This window comes from Ornithodoros turicata, chromosome 2 (assembly GCF_037126465.1).
Source record: "Ornithodoros turicata isolate Travis chromosome 2, ASM3712646v1, whole genome shotgun sequence".
NCBI classification, from domain to species: domain Eukaryota; kingdom Metazoa; phylum Arthropoda; class Arachnida; order Ixodida; family Argasidae; genus Ornithodoros; species Ornithodoros turicata.
Window position 1 is genome coordinate 150,180,636 of NC_088202.1, and position 21,390 is coordinate 150,202,025.

Below are 21,390 nucleotides of genomic sequence, written 5' to 3' on the forward strand. Positions count from 1 at the left end.
CCCCTAGTGGAAGGCCGTCATGCTGTAATCACAAAATTATCACAAAGTTATCAAAAAGCTATCACGCAAACAAGGCACCAAGTAAACGCCCCCCCGGAACAGAATTCGCGTTAGTTATCAATGAATTGCTGGATTGTATCCGTTACCAACACGGAAGGCACGCTAATGCAACTATCTCCAGCCTGTTTTATCAACAAGGCTTCCTTATAAAGAAGAACACCTAACTTATGACTTTTAAACAACACTTTTGTGTTTTTGAACAGCGGCTCGCACCCGGAACAGGTTCTTAAGTGTTCCGCCAGCTTACCATACTCCTTTCCTCTCGAAGCTTGATGGAACATAGAGCTTCGAGAGGCAAGGGGTATGGTAAGCTGGCGGAACACTTAAGAACCTGTTCCGGGTGCGAGCCGCTGTTCAAAGACACAAAAGTGTTGTTTAAAAGTCATAAGTTAGGTGTTCTTCTTTATAAGGAAGCCTTGTTGATAAAACAGGCTGGAGATAGTTGCATTAGCGTGCCTTCCGTGTTGGTAACGGATACAATCCAGCAATTCATTGATAACTAACGCGAATTCTGTTCCGGGGGGCGTTTACTTGGTGCCTTGTTTGCGTGATAGCTTTTTGATAACTTTGTGATAATTTTGTGATTACAGCATGACGGCCTTGGCTGTCACTAGGGGTCGGGTGTGCAGTTGGTATATTTAAGATGTGTCCCTGCCATTAAAGTTGTTTGTCAGTCAGTGCTTCGTCTGTGTTGTCTCTTTGTGTCCCCTGCACCGGGGTTTTATCGCTTTTACAGAACAACCGTTTTACTTTATGTTGGCCATATGCACTTGCTACCGCCTGTCGCTATCAGAATTAAACTTTAATAGTATTATAACATCAAAGATTGATATTTCAACAAATTGACGACACTTTAGATGCGCTCTCCAGGGTGCACTGTCAGTGCGGTTTCGCTTTTGTTCGTTTCTGTGTGTTCCTGTTTTAGTACTCTGTGTGCCCCACTTATCCAGGCCCCGGCTGCTTGAGGGCACTCCTTAGAATGAGACTCCGGGACAATTCGAAATTCTTATAGTGACTATGTAAACTAGTTCGGTACATTTTTCAGGTAGGAGCAGCAAAGTTGTTTCGGAGGTCGGGAACTCGTTGGTTGCCAAAAGAGCTGGAAAGTTTATATCGAAACCGAAACTCCCGGAGTTTCAATCTACGGCCTCCTGTATCCTGCGTGACGTCACACGTAGTCTAGTGCGGGCCGTCGGCTGCTTACTTCGTTTCGGGCAAGCATTTGGTGACTTCTGCGTGCGACATGGATGACGACGATTTCGTTGCAAAGTACTCGCCACTGGTATAGAATAGAACCTACGGAAAGGCACACGCGGAGCATACCGGTGAGGTGAAGCCCAGTGTTGCTGGACCGCTCTTCCGTAGGAGTACTGAATCACTCCAAGTAAAATATTCGTTTTCTAATTATCTGCGCCTCCCGGGAATGAGAAATTGTGTCCACTGAAACGTCATACGGCATGAATTGATGTCGCACAGTTATTTCAACACGTTTTTGGTGCGGAGTCTCCCTTTAAATAAATAAATAAATACAAGTAAAACCGTGATGACTAGGATGCTTTATTTCTTGCACCTTATACGGTGCAGTGGAAGAAATATCTTAAAAGCAGCATTACGGGCGTTGCTTGGAATTTCCCGGTGTTCCTGGGACGATGATGACGACATCATGTTGAAAACCAGAGGCGCAGACACAAAGATCAGACACACACAAATCCTCAGTGACCATGATTAATTTTCTCAGTTGCTTAAGAGAGAAGTCGCATTTAGACAGCCCGCGTGCAAGGAACGGGAGCTTTAATGCATAACTTTTGATCACGCGGGTAACATTTCATTGTCAAGAGACAATTACTAATGAAATTAGATGACAATCGGCTAGAGTTGCCCTCACAACAATAAAACAGTGATTTCTGCAGCACAGAAGGATAGCATATAAGTAGGGCTTTAGAGACAGAAGCTTGATTTTCACACAAACGAAAAAAGGTGTACAGAATGCCGATGACAACGAAAGGACATGTGTCCTTCGACGTGTCCATCTTGAACGTGGAAGAAACGACAGAAAACGTTTTTGAGCTGCATCACACAAAAACGTTTCCTTTTCGGAAATGACGGATGTGCGACAATCATCAAGAATAAATGCAACTTCGCTGTGAAAAATTGACTTTTCTTTTTTTCTGTTATCGGTACAATGTTGATTTTGTTTCTTAACACAAACTTTGCAAAGGTTGGTTCGTCCCCCTGACCTGCTGAAAGCCACTTCCTAAGCCAGTTACGATACTGTTCGTCACGTAATTTTCTGTGTGCCCTACTTTGGACACAACATCTTTAGGAATCACAAATAAGAACGTATTATTGGACGTATACTCGGCGACTCGAATAAAGAATACTACATCGTTGTTGGAGCCTGCCAACAAGAAGGGTTCAACAACAGAGTCTTTCTCTGAGAAGTAGGCTATGTTATTGAGAAAAAGACAGGGCGGCACCCTGGGCAAGAGAAACATTCGAGAAGAAGGAGGTGTAGTCATATTTCAAGGATTTTTCCTTTCATAAAAGTATATTGTCTCCATTTAAAAGCTATCCTAAATCATCACAACAACATTCGAACAACAAAGAAATAATTTAAGTGAATAATTATCGACATAAATATGTACAAATGAATCATCCCAGGGTAGAGCAAAGCATGGGCTCGGGCTTACCTGAAAGCCCGAGCCGGGTACAGCCTTCTTTTGTGCTGCCTGGTCTGGGTCCGCACATTGACGACTCTGAATCGGGCTCTGGTCTGTGCTACGCCACTTAGTTAGCCACAATCAGCTTTTATAGCCCGCTACCCTGTAGTTGACGGGCCGGGCCGGGCCGGATAGTCAACAGATTTCATGGACACGGACGGGGCCCGGTTCAGGAAACCAACCTTGAAATTCCTCCTATGGAGCCAAGTATATAACCATCGGGCCGGGCGGAGCTCAGGCCAGGCGCGGGCCGTGCGGTACTCTAGTCCAGGATGTATGATCTGGGCAACAAGCTGAAAAACATATTGTACAATAGACGGGCGTACCAGTGAAAGCCAACTAATGTACTGGCCGTCGCGTCGTGTGGTCGCCCGTTCGGCCGCTCCCTCACAATGTTCATAAACTGCAGGAACAACAAAGTACTGTCTTTTAAGTTCTCCCACAATCTGAGTGGAGCGAACGCTGCGTGCGCCAGCGAGTGATCGTCTATGGCGGCGTAGCAGGACGCGGCGACACCATTCACTAGAACACTGCCTTCTTGAGTCAAGGGTGCATACACACCGACTGCCAGTCGCGATCGGACACCACGCACGCGGTCCAACTGCAGCCGATTGGCGCAATTTGCACTGCTCACATTTGTGTCTGTGAGGAGAAAACCTCCGGCCCTGACACGGGCTGCGAACGTGGCTCGTGGCTGGACGCTCTGCCTTGGAGTGTAGTACAGGAGATGTCCTGGAGTTAAGCTTAGGCGACGACCAGACTCTGTTTCGATGGTATAGAAGAGTCGCTCTTCGTGGGGGCTGCGATCCAGGAAGAGAATTACTTCGCTGAACACTAGTCTGTCCTGGTCATTCACTGCAAGGACCTCTTCTCCCAAGAGTAAGTCTGCTAGATGCTTTGGCCCAGACCGAGTGACGACCTGCTCCTCTCCATGAAAACATCCACCGGTGCGTGAGGCGCCGTACGATTCTGGGCAAATTAGGAGAATTTTAGAGTCAAAGGTCGGGGGAAATGTTCTTCTTTTCCTGTATATATGGGCTCACGGGAACCCGATGATGACGCCTCGCAACTTTCTTTGATGAAATCAGTTATTTATCCAGATCCCTCTTACACCCCCAAATGTTTGGCAATCACTCCCTAGTTTTTTGTCTGTGTGTGTGAAGGGGGGGGGGGGGGCTTTTGCTATTTCAGCTGTAATGACACGTTTAGCTGTTATGACGTAACTGTAATAATGCCCCCCATTTTTTGCAGTACCCCCCCCCCCCGTGCTGGGGAATCTGGGTCAGCCACAGGATGAAATTACATGTACTACGAAATGAGCAGTCTGCCATCTTGCAAGATAGAACACTCCAGAGATTTGACATTAGGTAAGATATAAAACTAAAAACATTGAGGCGTTAGATGGACCAAAGAGATAAAGCGGTAAAGCTTGCCGCGTAAGCTACATAAATTCACATTTTAACGAGGAACAGTCATGATTATTTTAATACAGAAGGTAATCTGTCAAGGTATTTTGCACTTGCTCATTTAAGAGAAAAAAAAAGTGTTTGGTGCCGTAATCTTGCTTTGGACCGCACGCAAGACTTACGCCGCCGCCGCCGCTATCATATGATTGCTAATTTTACTAATATCTTATAAGTATATACCCCGTAACCGTCCTCAAAACACTGGTATCAGAAGTAGTTTTCCCGTATCATGTACCGCTCCAATGACTGAGAGTTAAGGAGACGCCCAAATGACAGTCCTTCGGGCGTTATCATTGTTAACGTGTTTGTGCTACATGTGCCATTATGATCTGCGTATATGAACAAAGAGTTTCAACAACATTTCAAGCACTACAAAGCTACAATCAAGTACCTGACTTAACGGAGCAATGAATGTGCGTGCGAGACTCGTAGTAGACCCAGTCGAAGCCAGCTTCGACGGCCAGGCGAGCGAGCATGCCGTACTTGGATCGGTCTCGGTCACTTGTCGTCACATCCACAGCACGTCCCTCGTAGTGGAGGGATCGTGGGGCATGGTGGCCCTCCTCGTCCCAGCCCTCCGTCACACGTAAACGAACTCCGGGCCACTGGTTCATCACCGAGATGGCTAAAGTGTTCAACTTGTACTTGCAGCGCTGGAGAAAAAGAGAACACTACATATCAAGGACTTGCATCATAAACATAATGATTGAAAGTATATGTATACACACACTGTAAACTGAACACAAGACGCTCTAGAACGCAAAATGAATCTGTGCGGAGTACATCTTACGAGCTTTCTGTGTCGTGACGAACAAGGGGTTTTGTAAAGTCTTGGTTTTTGCACGTTCATGAAAAGTATCCTCCGCAGAGTCTGATGATGGGATAAGCATTACTACAGAAGAAGTGAAGAACGTTCCTAGTGACAAGAGACAACACTCTTTTTTTGAGCATGAAAGAACATGAAAGTTCAGTTATAACAGTATATGATTAATGCACCTAACACACGGGGAGCCCAAAATGCCCTCCGCGTTCACCACGTGGTGGTCCAAAGTTTGTGCAAAGCAGAAGACACGTGCTCGACAAGATGGCCGACAACGAGGTGAGCGCGCACATCGAACAGCAAATTGTCATGAAGTTTCTCGTGAATGAAGGCGTAAAGTCATCTGAAATTCACAGAAGACTTCAGGCTCAGTATGGCCACGATACACTTAGCCGCAGCAAAGCGTTTGAGTGGTGCAAACGGTTCCAAGACGGCCGTACATCAGTGCAGGACGATCCCGGCCGGGTCGGCAAGAGCCCTTTGTCAGAGTTCCTGAGAACATCCAACTTGTGGAGTGCCTGATCCTCATGGACCGACGAATAACATGTCTCGAACTGGCTCGTAGGACGGACTTTTCTGTGGGAACGTTTAACATCGTTCATGAACACCTCCAGTTTCGGAAAGTTAGTACCCGTCGGGTCCCGAGGCAGCTCTCCGTGTTTGACCGGCAGAGAAGACTGGGAATCTCCCAAGAGCTAAGGTACAGTTTCGACACTGAAGGACAGCCGTTCCTTGATCGGATCATTACGTGTGATGAAACGTGGGTGCACCATTTCACTTCTGAGTCCAAACGCGCATCAAAACAGTGGAAACATCCGGGCTCGCCAGCTCCCAAGAAGTTCCGAAGCACCCCGTCTGCGGGTAAGGTCATGACCACGGTTTTCTGGGACAAGGCTGGCGTTGTTCATGTTGATTTTCTGCCCAGTGGTACCACCGCATCAATAGTGCATAATACTGCCAGGTTCTCAGGGATGTGCATAAGGCGCTGGAGCAAAAGCGGCCGGGCCTCATCACCAAAGGAGCCCTCCTCCTACAGGACAATGCACGCCCGCATACCGCGCATCTCACGACACGCACCTTACAGGAACTTTGCTGGTGGTTGCTGCCACATCCCCCTTACAGTCCAGACCTCGGCCCCAGCGATTTCCATCTCTTCGGGCCAACGAAGACGTTCCTTGGGGGCCGCCACTTCAGCTGCGACGACGAGGTCAAGAATGCGGTCCGGCCATGGCTGCTACGTGCCGGTAAGGATTTCTACGCTGCTGGCATCCAAGCCCTCGTGAAACGCTGGGACAAGTGCATTAGTGTAGCTAAAGATTATGTTGAAAAATAAAACTAATTTGTCGCCTGTAAGTTCATTTTACATAAGCGAAAAATGAAAAGTCCCGGTTTGACTTGAACACCCTAACACTGGTGACGAAGGCGGAACTCGTGACTAAAGAAACGACGGAAGCCCTGGTTGAATCGCCGGAGTACCGGACCCACTCTGTCAGCATGGCGCAGGACTTCAAACAATTCGAACCTTTCGTTGAAGGTGGAGAAGAAGAATGCATGACGTATATGTAGAACGTTGTAGACGTATACGTAGAATGACGAATGCAGGCATAGAGGTTTCCGTCTTCCTCACGGGGGTGGGAAATGAAACGCACAAGGCGTTGAAGAACTTTCTTGTGCCGGGAAAGCCAAACAATAAGTGATTCACTGAGCTGGCAGAAGTCCTGCGGAGTCACTACGCACGTCCTTCTGTGGCAATGGCCGAACGCTTCAAGTCCAGGAGGCGCTATCAAGAACAAGGCGAGAGCGCTGCTACGTTTGCGGTGGAGCTAGAGAAGTTAGCATCTCGGTGTAATTTCGGAACCTTACCCCAACATCATCCACCCTCCCCGGTAGCTTTGACCGTTGTAGTTGACGTGGTGCCAATCACGATGTCAAAACTTGCAGGTACAGAAAATACAAGTGTACAATACTGTAAGCGTATAGGGTACTTAGCACGTCTCGCACGAAAAGACGGTGTGGTTACCTTTCACAAGAAAACGTCTTCAGGACTTTCATCTTCAGATCAACGGGCAACGCCTGCGAAGAGTCACTGATCATCGCTTTTTAGGGGTCGTCGTTGACAGATCGCTGTCCTGGTTCGTCATACCATCCGAAGGCGTAGTGCAAGGACGACGCCTTTCACATCCAACCTCCTCCACAGCTGCGGAACTCTATGCCATCCTTTTCTTTCTGCAACACATCTCTGATTTTACCCCGCGGGAATGGGCAGTCTTCACAGACTCCAAATCTGCGCTTCAAGCTATTGAAAATTCCGGCATACGAGGCCCATCCGCACCCGTAGTCACAGATGTGTTAATGGCTTACCACACTGTCTACGCAGCAGGCCACAGGCTAGTTCTCCAGTGGGTTCCAGCCAATTATGGTGTCGTGGGGAACGAGCAGGCCGACAGCGCCGCAGAAGCAGCACTCTCGTATCGGAAACCGGCCAGTATTGTTCTGCTGAGAGGAGACCGCCGTTCCATTCTGCGACGCCTCGTGACACCCCTGGCTTCCCGCCAATGGACAACCGACATTCTCCCCCATCTATGTTGAGCAGAGTTGATCCACCGCTCGCTTTCCGCATGCCACGAAACACCTCTCGTCAAGATGCTGGATTAATCCACCGAATGCGACTCGATGTGGCCTTTACAGCTCAGTTGCGTTACCGCTTGAGACAAGTTGACTCTCCCACCTGCTGCCACTGTGGTGCTCTTGAGGATCTGGAGCACATTCTTCATTGCCCCCACTACCAACCTTCCCGTACCGCACTCTCCGAGTCTCTTAGTCAGCTGGACTCTCGTCTCTTCTCCCTATCGAAATTGCTTGGTCCCTGGCCCAATCCAGCCCAGCAACGATCTCCGCTCAAAGCTCTTTTGACATTTCTGGACACCATCGGACTTCGGTCGTTATTGTGAAGGGGCTCATTATTTTATTCCCCACATCCCCACCAGCAATGGGGTAGAATATCGCCTCTGGCGATGAACCTCCCCACTCTCCATCTCAAAATACAGTTGATTTTGTTCGCAGTCCTGGTCTGCAGAAGTACGGCACATCAAGGAGAAGACTGTCTGTGCTGTTATGTAATGCGATACATCAGCGGTACCGGTGGGGAGTGTCGTCCAAAGCTATGCTGACTCTACATCGCATGATAATGTACGGGGCACGTTGTTACAGCAATGCTTGGAGGACGTTGACGCCATCGTTTTAAATGACGGCTCTCCGACTTTTTTACGCGGGCCCTTGTACTCCAGCTGTATTGATGTCACCTTTTGTTCTCCTTCGTTAGCCTGGAAGGTACACTAGGTAGCTGATATGGACACCATGGGGAGTGACCACATGCCACTGCTTTTCTGCCACTCTGGGCTGCTAAGCCCTCGTAAGACCAAGAAAGTTACTAACTGGAAGGTTTTTAACAGGTGAAGATTTATTTCGCTCAGCGACAAGTCTGGACGATATTAACTGTGCTCTGGCGTCCAGCCTGTGTACCGCAACCAAGCAGGTCCCATCCCAGCAACGCATTCAAATGTTGATGTCGAGTTTGAACGCCTGAGAAGAATACGACGCCGAGCAGAGCGCCGGTTCCGTCGTTCTGGAAGCCATAAGGACTACCAGGAAGTATGTAAGCTTCGTTGTCATTCGAAAACACCTCCAGCGCTGGTCGCAAAAGCTGGAAGTCATTCTGTCCCACGCTTTCCCCTTATACACCTACCGGAAGAATATGGCAGATTGTTAAGACTCTTAATTGCCCTATTGAGCAAGAGGCTCCCTTCAGAGCTCTAGCGCTTCATTTGAAGATCTCAGAAATTACAGCTTGTGAAGAGTTCCGCTGTCTCCTCACACGGCCATCTTGTGCCTCTTCGACTGACGCCCACAAGCAATCAGTTGTTGATGCTCTTAGTGGTGTTGATTTCGGCTGTATGGCTTGTGACCCTGTGATGGAGCTGGAGTTTACCATCAACGAGTTGCAGTCAGCAATCTCCCACTCTAGGAAAGGATCCTCACCTGGGGCCGACGGGGTTACGTATCAGGACATAGCCTCCTTAGGGGATGCGCCGCTTGAAAAACTGCTGCGCTTTATTAATGACCCATGGAGAACTGGTGTCGTGCCTGACGTATGGAAAGCGGCTCCTGTTATCCCAGTTTTGAAGCCAGGGAAGTCGCCAAGAAAGCTGGCCTTATTTCGTCCTATAGCCTCGCCAGCTGCTTGGGAAAAGTAATGAAAAGGCTAATATTGAACCGCCTTGACTGGTTTCTGGAGCCCCGGATGCTACTACACCCGGCGCAGGAAAATTTCAAGAGAGCTCGCTGTACAATGGATTGTGCCTTGAATGTGGTAACCCACGTGGAACAGTCTAGATCGGAAGGTCTACTAACCGTGGCGGCTTTCCTTGATATTAAGCGAGCCTACGACACTACAAGCCACGGTCATGTACTCCATGAGCTTTTCTCCCTGAGCGTTACTGGGCGAGCTCTCAGGTGGATAGCCAACTATCTACGTGGTACAACTGTCTTTGTGATGACTTCGGATGGTGAAACGTCTCAGCACAGCACAACAGCAGGTGTCCCACAGGGCGGGATCCTCAGCCCACTCCTCTTCAATGTCGTGATGGCTGCCACACCCAGCTCTCTTGCCACGGGGCGTCAACATCAGCTTGTAAGTTGACAATATATGCGTATGGACATCCGGCAAGCAGTAGCCAGCGCTACAGCGCCGCTTACAGTGTGCCCTTGATGTTGTTGCTGCTTTCCTGGAAAACAGAGGCATAGACCTCTCACATGAGAAGACTGTATTTTTGCCGTTCACCCGCCGTCATGTGAACAACTTTCAGCTTCATATAAGTGGGCATGTCGCGCAGCGTGTTACACACCATAAGTTTTTTGGTGTTCTTGACCACTGTCTGTCCTGGAGACCGGAGGTTCGTTGTCTGAGAGGTGGAGCTGAGTCTCTGCTGAATATCCTGCGATACCTCTGTGGTGCCCGCTCGGGACTTTCTACAATGACATTGCTTGGTCTACACCAGTCCCTCATACGACAGATGTTGATGCATCATCTTCCAGTGTTGCATCACCTTTGTCCCTCGTCCGAACAAGTGTTGGAAACCGTCCTTGCAAAGAGCATGAAACAGTGCCTTGATGTCCACAAATCAACGTCAACTGCCCCTGTCATGGCTGAAGCCGAGGAGCCTTCGCTGGTCTTCATGCGGACGGTACAATCTCTTGGGCACTACATGAGGCTTTCCACTTGCCATTACCGTCACACATTAGTGTACGACATTCTTAGGCGACCAGCATCCGGCTACTGCCAAGCTGTTTTAGCTCACCGCAGCCTCATTCCCAAGCATAGAAAACTGACTCTACCCGCAGTCCCACCATGGGCCCTTTAGGCACCACCTGTGCATGTCAGTGTCCCTAGCTTGGCTTCCAGAAAGTCAGCTACAACAATTGTTCTTGGCCAACTCAGTCTGAAAATCTTTACTGATAGCTCATCGACACAGACCGGCTCTACCTGTGCATTCGTAATTCCCGAGCTGTCGACTGAAAGAAGCGCAAGGCTGTCGCACCCGTTGTCGGCTGCTGTGGCCGAGCTGCATTCCATTCTTATGGCGCTGTCCTTCATTGTGTCCCGTCAACCACCGATGCACTGGACCATATACAGTGACTCCAAAATCGCCTTCCAAGCTCTGCAGTGCACCATGGGCTCGAGTTCCCTCGCTCCACTGGTGTGTGACGTCCTCATAGAGTATTCGGGTGCTGTCACACAAACACATAACATCACCTTGCAGTGGATCCCAGGTCATTGTGGCGTCCCTGCGAATGAGGCTGCCGAGCTACTTGCGAGACGGGCTCGTGTGGCACGTGGCGTACCGACGCACCCTACGTATTTCACCCAAGCGGACGCAAAGCAAGCAATTGGTACCTTTATTGAACCCCGGCACATTGTCTACAGTTCGTAGCCTTAGCTCATAGACCAAGTCCCTCGACCCTTTTCGGTTCTTTCTGCCGAATCTTTTTTTTTTTTTTATCATTTCAGGTTTATCGGACGACAAGGGAGATCCTGGAAGACAGCCAACGCCCCTGCAAGTGCTCAATGGACGACCAACAAAATGCTCCTGCAACATCACCAACGCCGCTCCACGTGTACTGTTCCCCTCTCCCCTTTTCCTTATATACAGGACGCCTCAGGGCTAATTCGCGAACTGATGCACCAATTGAAGAACGTTCTTTTTTAGAATTATCTGTCCGACACCCTCTACAAGCTGCGCGCTTACGGTCAAGAGATCCATCGAGTTAGGAGATCCAACCAGTCACGTGACAGGCGAGTCAAAAGATTCAAAGCGTCAAGAGTTCCAACCCGGTCAAGCGATCCAACGAATCAAGAGATCTATCGAGTCAGGAGATCCAACCGGTCATGTGACAGGCGAGTCAAGAGATCCAACCAGTCAAAGCGTCATACTGGTCAGCAAGAAAGTCTGTCCCTTACCATATTCATTGCAGAACGATTGCAATGTACGTAGTATTAAGTTAGGAAGTAACATGCTCGGTAACAGTGAGGACTTTTCGGTGTTTTCTCTCTTCTTACCACACACGCACACGCACAAAAAAAAAGTAAGTGCGAAAATCCTGAGGTTGTTAGGTTACGGCGGCGAGTCCCCTTTTTGCCTTTGCACGTTTATGTCGATACGCTTCGTGCAAGGCGTCCCCGCGCCACGGAAAATACTGGCGGCTGTCATAGGAACTAGTTGAGTCCGCTCGGTTCTCGAGGGCTATTCGTACGGTTTCAGTAGTCACCTTGCTTCGGTGACGCCGCGCTTGAATTGATATCTGCTAAAAGTAATGCCGTAACCCACGAACTGTTGAGTCGTTGGGTGCACAAATACGTATGAGAATATGCCGGGTGTAGGGAAAAAATGGCCCCTGGTGATGCGGCAGAACAATGGTCCACATGTTCCTGCGCGCCCAAAAATACAGGAACGTGGTCGCGGGTAACTGATGAAACACATCACAGCCGACCGAGTGTTACTATTGGCTCTCCCCATTCGTTGCAAATGCCCTTTTGATCTGTTAATAGAAAATAAAATCTGCACGCCATTCAATGAGTACCATAAAAATGACATATTCGCTGCACTAGTTCGCTAGCGATATCGTTCGTTGGATGCTAATATTTTTCTGCTGTTGGTCAGACACTAGTTTTGTGTTTATAAGTTTGAGCGTGATTGTCAATGAAATAATAATAATTTAAAGAAAGGAGACACGAGTTTTACAGTTGTCGTCCCAAATCATCCAAAAGCTCATTTCATCCGAAAAAATATTTAGGGGTTCTGGGCTTTCGGTTGATCTGGGCACGCGGGTGGCAAGTGACCCATATCCCCCAAAAGCTCTTTTCATCCGAGTGCCCAGAACCACCGAAAGCGGGATACTTGAAAGGACACGATTCCTCTGTTTGTCAGGGAGAGGAGGAAGACTGAGCGGTTTTATGGGTGGATTGTATCTCATTACGGCCGAAGTCTCATTACGGCCGATGGCTCAATACGGCCGAAAGTCTCAATACGGCCGATACATACAAATATCATGTGACACATATGACAATAAAAACATTTTTCACGAGGGATGCATGAAACACTGTCGCAATATTGTGTGCATGAACCATTGTGTGTGACACAAGCCGTGGGGGCACACCGCCTCGGACACATTTTGGGAAGCATAAAACACAGTATATACAGAGCTACTATGGTGGATGCTTCTTTTTTTCTTTTTGGCCGTTATGAGACATCTTCGGCCGTAATGAGACTACCTTCGGCCGTATTGAGACTTTGGCCGTAACGAGACACTTGGGGATTAAAGGATTTTCGGCCGTAATGAGACTTTCGGCCGTAATGAGACTTCGGCCGTAATGAGACTCGGGCCGTAATGAGATGTTACCTTTGGGTGTGTGGGAATCCAATCCTGCAATTGAGTCAGAAGTGAAGTTTGCAAAGGAAAGGTATTATTGATGTCGATCGCGTACAAGAAATGATACGATCCGAACAGAGAGATATTTTCCATGTGAGTGACAGGGCTCCAGGCACTGTGTAGGTCATCATAGTGGAAAGCAAATATAGTAACAAAGCGCCCACTTCACAGGTCTCGAAGAAGGTTACAAAAAGGACCTCCTCCTTTACTTTTCTTTTATGCGTTCTGTTAATACAGTTCAGACGTTCAGAAAACACGCTATTAACCGGCTGAAACAACCCCTAGAAAAAGCTTGAAAAACAGTATGAATGCATGAAACCAACATATCGTCTGAACTGTCGATCTCCTCTGAAGGCGCTTGAGGTTTGTTTGTTTTCCGCCGTCCCGCTAAATGTTCCAGCCACAGGACATACCACTCCCACCATGCTCTTTTTCCGTGAATCATGACGCGGGCTTCCATGACCTTCCGAAGATAGTGCTTCTCCCGTCAGCAACGTGCATACCAATAAAATTCATTTTCGGGATACCTCTCGGTTCAGATCACTTCTTGAACGCGATCTCATTTGCACACCGAGTGTCGTGTCATTTCTATCCAACTACGATCAAGCTTCTTTAACATAGATCTCGTGCATCAGCTCTCATATTTATATTAGTCATATATGTTACATCTCTAAGGAGAATTATTAGTAAGCAGGGGAACAAAGGAAGCTGTGCAAATCAATGGACCGCATACCTCATGCTACAGAACATTTCGAGCACCGGATGAGCAGTAGTCGGGAACCCACGTGACCCTCTCTTGCGAGTTGAAGGAAGTACAGCTCGAAGCAGAGTTAACTGGAACGTCACTTCGACCGCTGAATCGGGAAGAGAATCACCCTAGCGGCGCTTAGGAGAAATAAAGGGAAATAATGTTTCCACTGTCCTACTTATGGCGAATTGTGGTGGTCATTTAATTACAAAACTGCCTGGCGCTCGGCAATTGCTAGGTCGGCTCCGGAGCTGGATCATGTGACAGTTGCCACCCGAACATGAGTGCCAGGGATCTGGCGGTTTTAGGATCAGGATCAGGCTCGCCTCATCCCTTTTGAATCAGGGCAGAGTTCGTACACTTGGATCACGCTCGGTCGCCTGTCTTCGGGTTCCGTCGTCTGCTAAATCACGTGAACTTCGACGTGCGGTCCAATGAGAGCACTCGCCACCGTAGCAGTGCGGATTTGACGACACCGGATATAGTTGGGCAACCCGCTGCTCGATCGTTTCGAGACCGGACGAAAAAAGTAATAGCTGGGAAATTCCGGGCGCACGGAATGTGCCACGCGAACATGCAAGATTGCTTGACTGCTCGGGATCTGGCAAAAAATAAATAAATAAATAAAATAAAAGTTGCCACCAAATGACCACCACTCGCCATGATGCTGCGAGGGTGTCCGCCTTGGCATGAGTTGTTGACTCGGCATTACTCTCAACGGTGGTTATCATCGCGATGTTTGTTTGGGTTTGAGACGATTCTGTAAAGGTGTATGCTGGCCGATATCACGCGGATACGATGCTGTTATCTCATTGATACGCGCAAAGGTGGACAGCAACTCCAATAAATTTTCCACTAGACCCCGTGCATCCTCATTTGTTTTATCACAAATCTGAAAATGCCCCACTGAGCGAACGCGACCACTTTCGCGTGTATCAATGAGATAAAGGCATCGTATCCGTGCGATATCAGCCAGCATACACCTTCACCTAACTGCCGCGAACACAAACAAACATCGCGACTATAGACCTGTTGCGCTGGGCCAGGTGGCGCTGCAAACATTGTGTGTCAGCGCCGCTCGTGGCGACCTTTTCAACACACGGCCGCTCCCTAGCAGACGGCACTCAGTCTACGCTGGCTAAGTTGCCGTGGCATTATCGTTTATCATCTGCTTTACGGATAGAAAACGTCAAAAGGATCGACAAATTCCTTAAAAGAAAGTTGCTGAAACACGTGTACAATGTGCATCACGATGTACATATGCAGAACGTGTGTATGTCGCGAATGACGCTGTTTGTTAGAGTGTTTAGTGTGCTTCTCTGGTTCATTGAGGGTGCAAAAATATAAATTTCATTCTGAGCAAAATCATGCTTAACAAGAACAAGGCAAATATTAATTCGCAGGGTGCTTATCGAATTCAATGGGGACTTAACAAAACGTTCACCGTTATTAATTGAAGATAGTTGAACAATAATAACACGACATCTAAATGAAACGCATACTGTTTTATGATTCAACACCCAATAGTCGCTCTTTCCTGGGACCTCTGGTTATGTTCGCGTTCGGAATGTTCAGGACTCTACCATGAACACAGAATAAACAGCCACTGGGCAACGTACTACTGATGATTTCGAAGCGTTTTCGGGCACAGCCATGCAGCTTTAGCAAACTTCTCGACTATTTAAATTTGGAATCAGCTATTATATATATACATATACAATATAGCCTCGTGTATATCTGCACAAGCTTTGGTTTCGTACGCATATTTAACAAAAAGTTATAGACAAGAAAAAGTAATATATATGGGGTTTCTGGTGAGGGTGACCCAATGAAATAATTGCTTAAAACAAGTGAGCTGGTGAATGTAATTCATGACTGTAAGACCCGGAGACTAGGGACGACGAAAACAGACACATACAGATGTGTCCAAACTCTGTCTGTGTGTGTCTGTTTTCGTCGTCCCTAGACTGGGGATGTTACTATCACACAGCGACAATTATCCGAGGCATCGGCTGCACAGTCGACTTTTAGTATAAAAAGCTGAAAAATGCAAAGCAAATACAAGAAAACGAAATGTATATATGGTCAAAGTTTTTGTGTTCTATTTCATTTGAACAGATGCCGATATTTGTCTACTGCAATAATTATACTTGGATATTACACAGCCGCAATGCAAGTCTATGTCTGAAAATGGTAAACGACGGCAGCAGTGAGGAATAATTATTTCGGGGCTTCATATTTCAAGAATTAGCTTGCCCTTGAGTACAACAAAAATACCGCCGCCTGCATATCGCCAGCAGCCGGAATAGCGCTGCCAGTCGGGGACATTTCTTGGGCGGGCAAGAACCACCTTCTTGCTGCTATGGCACCGTACGACACAACCGTAGTTTGCAATTTTTAATAGAGTTCGATTCAAGTAGAGTAGAGCTCGATTTCGGAACAAAAAAATAAATAAATAAGAAATAAACAAAAAAAACGACGAACTCTATGACGCGTCCTACCCGTTGCTATCTGTTATGCATACGAGGCGTGAGCGACCGCGTGTTGTAGCATTCCGACGGTAGGGGTCAGAGTGGCGCTCCAGTCACCCTCCTCAAACTTTAGCGCAACAGCTCTATAACCACAGCTAAGGGCAATGCAGAGTCAATAGCTCATGGCAAGGCTTACACCTCCACAGCAACAGTGGGACAGTCGGAACACTATTTGCCTCTATTTCTCGTAAGAGCCGCTAGGGTTGCTCTCTCCCCGAGTTTAGCTCCGCCAGTCGAAGTGGCGTTCCAGTTAACTCTGCCTCAAGCTGTACATCGGATTCCCGCATACTTGAGAACCGCTCACCCTTCCTCCTCTCCCTGTTAAACGGTGGACGCGTGTCCTTTGAAGTATCCCGCTTTCGGTGGTTCTGAGCGCTTGGATGAAAAGATCATTTGGGGGATATGGGTCACTGCCACCCGCATGCCCAGATCAACCGAAAGCCCAGAACCTCCGAATATTTTTTTTGGAGGAAATGAGCTTTTGGTTGAATTGGGACGTCGGTGGAAATGGGCGTTTGGAGGATATGATCTGCTACCGCTCAAGATACGGTTCATCGACATAGAAAGTATGACAGAACAACTCTAAAACCTGTCTGACCAACAATAGGAAGACACTAGCTTGATTTGGGAATTGTAACACTAGGCTGAATTGGGAACTACAACCAACGACCCCCCCCCCCCCCCCCCGTACAGCGAGCGTGAGGTAGGAGCCAGGCTAGTCAGCTCACTGCAAAGCGTTTATGTGTGTTTTATTTTATTGGTACGAACACAGAAGGTAATGTGCCTCTTTGCTTACTCTTCTGTAATCCGTCCTGTTATAATAGAACGCGGGTACCTTTTTTTCCGACATACATCTGCAAGAAATCGCGTTATCTGTACTCCACAAAACAGAGAGAGAGGAACATACAGAACAGTCGTGCGTGTGTGTGTGTGTGGGGGGGGGGGGGGGTCGAGGTAGCTTGCCGTTGTTGGCCGCACTCAAGTGGGCATCGTCACGACTATACAGAACAATCGTAATGCGCTCAATACAACTGGTGCAGCGAATGTGATCGCTTTTACGATTCTCATTGAATGTGGTGCAGCATTTATTGTTCACTAACATCAATCAGGGCGAACAAACAGATCAAACAAACAAATAAATCAGGAGGGCGAATGATAGCACTTGGTCCGCTAGGATACGTTTCATCGGCTCTCCAGAACGGCCGCTGTATTTTTTGGCGCACAGAACCCCGCGGGACCATTATTTCCGCCCATGTAACCAGGGACCTTTTTTTTTTCGGGACCCGAGAATGCTCCAAAGGGTACAAGGGTCTGCAGTTTCCCGCAAAATCCACACGAAGTGGACAGGAGAAGATGGGTGTCGGCCGTCAAACGTACGTGTCACAAAATAAGCTACTCCGTGGATTCTATGTCTTTTTTAGGCCAGACTATATATCGTTCGTGATGTCTGTTCTCAATTCAGACATTAATTTCAAACTAGCTTGGACATTGTGGCTTTGTCCGCTCAGGTAATGAGACTTCTGCCTCCCTTTGCTGTAAAAAGTTTAAAAGAAAGCACACGCAAGTGCGGTGCGCGCGAAGAGAAGCTCAAAGAATTGTAATAACGCTGACATGCCTGCTTCTGCATATATAGTCTTATGTCTTATTAACCCCTGAGGACAGAAATTAGTCGTTCGCAGTCTAAAACGATTGAAATAGGCAAAGTTACACTACCGATTCACACATTTTTTTATTTTCATGTCGCCCGCCACATGCACTTTTGACTGGTTTCGATATCGGACGACTCACACAAAAAGTTCGCTTTCCCACCGCTACGTGGCCACGCAAAGCGCCACCTTTAGTCTGTGCACGAGGCGTATTGCCCCTAGCGCCGTGACACGCTATGAAAGAACGGATGCTTGTTACCAAGAATATTGAGCTTAACTTGCAAAGAATCGTAGGTCACATCCTTGTCGCGTTCTTTTCATTGGCCCGTATCCTTATCACGTTATTCTATTCTTTTCCTGACCGTATACGGGAAAATACTATCTGGCTGTGCTTTCCAATCAACATTGATCTGTCACGTTCATTGACCTCAACCTCAAAATGCAGGGTATACTGCTGGACACAGAGTTGTCTTTTTGTGTCCGTTGTCGCAGCCGTCCCCACGTTATGCCAGAACTGAAGTTTGTTACCGATAATAGTGGGCACAGTCGCAAAGTGCTTTGTCTTTGTCCTTTTGTGGACGGGGGGGAAAATTAAGGGAAAACTTGATACAGAAACACACACACACACAAAAAAAAAAAACAGATACTCGGCATATGAAGCTATCTTTCGTACCCTTAGAGAGTCCATGATCAGACGGTTCCGCCATGTAGAACGTCTGTCCACAACAGCGACTTGGCTCTTCGACTACGAGCCTGCGGTGACACTTGAGTGATCAACGTGTTTGAAACAGCAAAGTAAATAAAGAAAAGACAGCACTCCTATAAATCCTGTGTTACAAACAGGTTGATCTTACAATGCAACCACCGGTTTTTAACACAAATGGCATAAGAGAACTGTCGGCTTTTCTTTGACTGCGCTGTGTGTTACAAAGTCAGTAGCTAACTCAATAAAAATGAGATGTTGATTTGCCACCTGCATTTGTATTCTATTTATACCGCACGTAAAACGAGTTCCTCGTATTTCGATAAGGGTAACTTCTGCTTAGCGGTGTTAGAATTAACGACATAACACCAAGGGGTCAAAAGATCAAAGCCTGGCGAACCCTCAGACGAGTCAAGAGATCCATCGGTGGATCTCTTGACTCGATGGGCTCTCTTGACCCGTTGGATCTCTTGACGTGGAATCCAAGCTGCGCACCGTGTGAATGAGTGGAAGGCAGTCATTATTTAAATAAAAATTCAAATGAGCTTCCTGAAAAACATAGCTTCAAGCACAGCGCCGTTGGCATTAAAATGGCTCGTGTGGGGACCTTCGGTGGACACCTTTTAGAGAAAAATCTGCCGCAGAGGCGGTGCATTAGTTGCAGTAATTAATTTGTTTTGGTTTACATATTTTTGTCGCGTCTGGTCCCGGTGAAGCACAAAAGGACGCTCCTCCACTCGCTTATCCACCGATGAATTACGTGTTCTTGAGTTTACTTCGCAACGGGGAGTGCTGAAGAAAAAGTGGAAAGCATGTGATATCAAGGTACTACGTGATTAACTGTGTTCCGTCCGTGCGATCATAACAGAACATGCGAAAGGGCGCATATCAGTCAGATAAGCGGGGTGTGGGACTGACGAAGTCTGTCTGAGACTTTTACCCAAGCAGCACAATGCACTGAAAGTCGAGTGCAATAAGGGTGGACGGGTAGGTGGAAGGCCTTGAACAGATTCGTGAAGCTAAAGAACGTTGATAAGACACATACCGTCCACCCCTATTGCACTCGACTTTCAGTACATTGTGCTGCTTGGGTAGTTTTGCTTCCGCACTCCCCGTTGTGAAGTAAGCTCAAGAACACGTAATTCATCGGTGGATAAGGGAGTGGAAGAGCGTCCTTGTGCGCTTCACCGCCACCAGACGGGACAAAAACATGTAAACCAAAACAAATTTATTACTGCAACTAATGGCCCGCTTCGGTGGCAGCTTTTTCTCTAAAAGGTGTCCACCGAAGGTCCCGAAACGGGTAGTACCCATTTTAATGCCAACAGCGCGCTGCTTTAGAAGTTACGTTTTTCGGGAAACTCATTTGAATTTTAATAATGCCTACCTTCCACTCATTCACACGGTGCGCAGCTTGTAGGTATAGCGTCGGACAGATACATTTAAAAAAGAATGTTCTTCGATTGGTGCATCAGTTCGCGAATTACCTACCGGCCCCTAACTGTAACTGTAAATCTATTTCTAGTACCTCCCACTTAATTATTCACGAAAAAAAGTAGCAATCGTTTTTAATCCTTATACGGCTTCGCAATCTGTTCATTACTTGTAGTAAGAAAAGTATCTACCGAACAGAAGAAAAGTAGCAGAAGCTCTTTGGCTGCACGTTGAACATGTGTTTATAAGTCCCACACGTCGTCACCAGCACTGGACAGCTGTTTCGACCTTATTCAGCCATCATCAGCAATGCGTAGGTGGCGACTTTTTGCCTTACCAGCTTTGCACTGGGCTTTCAGAGGTGAGTCTGAATCCCTGACGGGAGGACATCACCTTCCACGTGACCTTCAGACTCCACTCGATCAAAAGTCGCCCATCTACGCATTGCTGATGATGGCCCAATAAGGCCGAAACAGCTGGCTGGTGTGGCGACTTGTGGGACTTATAAACAGAGCTGGTTACCGAAAATATTATTGTTTCCGGTTCTGTTTCCGGTAACTGAAAAACTCTGCTTTTCGTTTCTGTTTCGGTTTCCGTTTCCTTTTCAGAATTCCGTTTCCGTTTCCGAGGAAATTTCGGTACTGGTTTCTGTTTCTCATCCGGAACTCGTACTGTCTGGTTTTGGCTGTTTCATGTCAGATATTCTATATAGTTACATAATGGATTCAAAAGGACAGCCACACCAAACACAAACCCTAAAGACTTTAATGTAAAGTTCGTCACGAATCTTATGGGCCTGTTGCTCTGGGCCAGGTGGCGCGAGTGAGCAGCAACACCAGCGCCCCAAATCATGCAATACTCCCCAGCTTAGCAGACGACGCGGCAGTAAGTACACGGTTTCGAGTTGTTCGCGCTTTTCAAGAAGCACCGCTTTTTCTGTTGATTTCCTACAGGTTTTGTAGCTTCCTTGGCACCATACCGTTTGACACACCATGCAAAACCCGCTGATGGAACTCCTTACTGTTGGGATCCGCGGCCATTTGGGCCCGAAATGGCGCTGTGCAAACTTCACTGCAACAGCCCTATACACTGCAAGTAGATGCCTCTCTAGGTACTGGAAATACATGCTGTGCAAGAATATAAGAAGGGGTCGGTATGGTAAACGATGGACAACGTTTAATGGAATGAACTACAATGAACGAGGCCCGCTCTCGAGCGGTGATACCGATGGTGTTCCGAAGAGCTGTTCTGGTGATTCAACACTCCGCGCCACAAA

General features: G+C 47.6%; 1 protein-coding gene across 1 annotated transcript in view; it reads right to left on the reverse strand.

Moving 5' to 3' along the window:
- Positions 1-2,656: 2,656 nt before the first annotated feature.
- Positions 2,657-21,390, reverse strand: part of LOC135386395 (sonic hedgehog protein-like) — a 77,456-nt gene continuing 58,722 nt past the window's right edge. Inside the window, exons 2-3 of the mRNA XM_064616313.1 lie at positions 4,638-4,899; positions 2,657-3,749 (exon numbers count right to left, since the gene is read on the reverse strand). Coding sequence (XP_064472383.1) covers positions 3,043-3,749; positions 4,638-4,899 — 969 coding nt within the window. The 3' untranslated portion in view covers positions 2,657-3,042. The remainder of the gene's footprint in view (positions 3,750-4,637; positions 4,900-21,390) is intronic.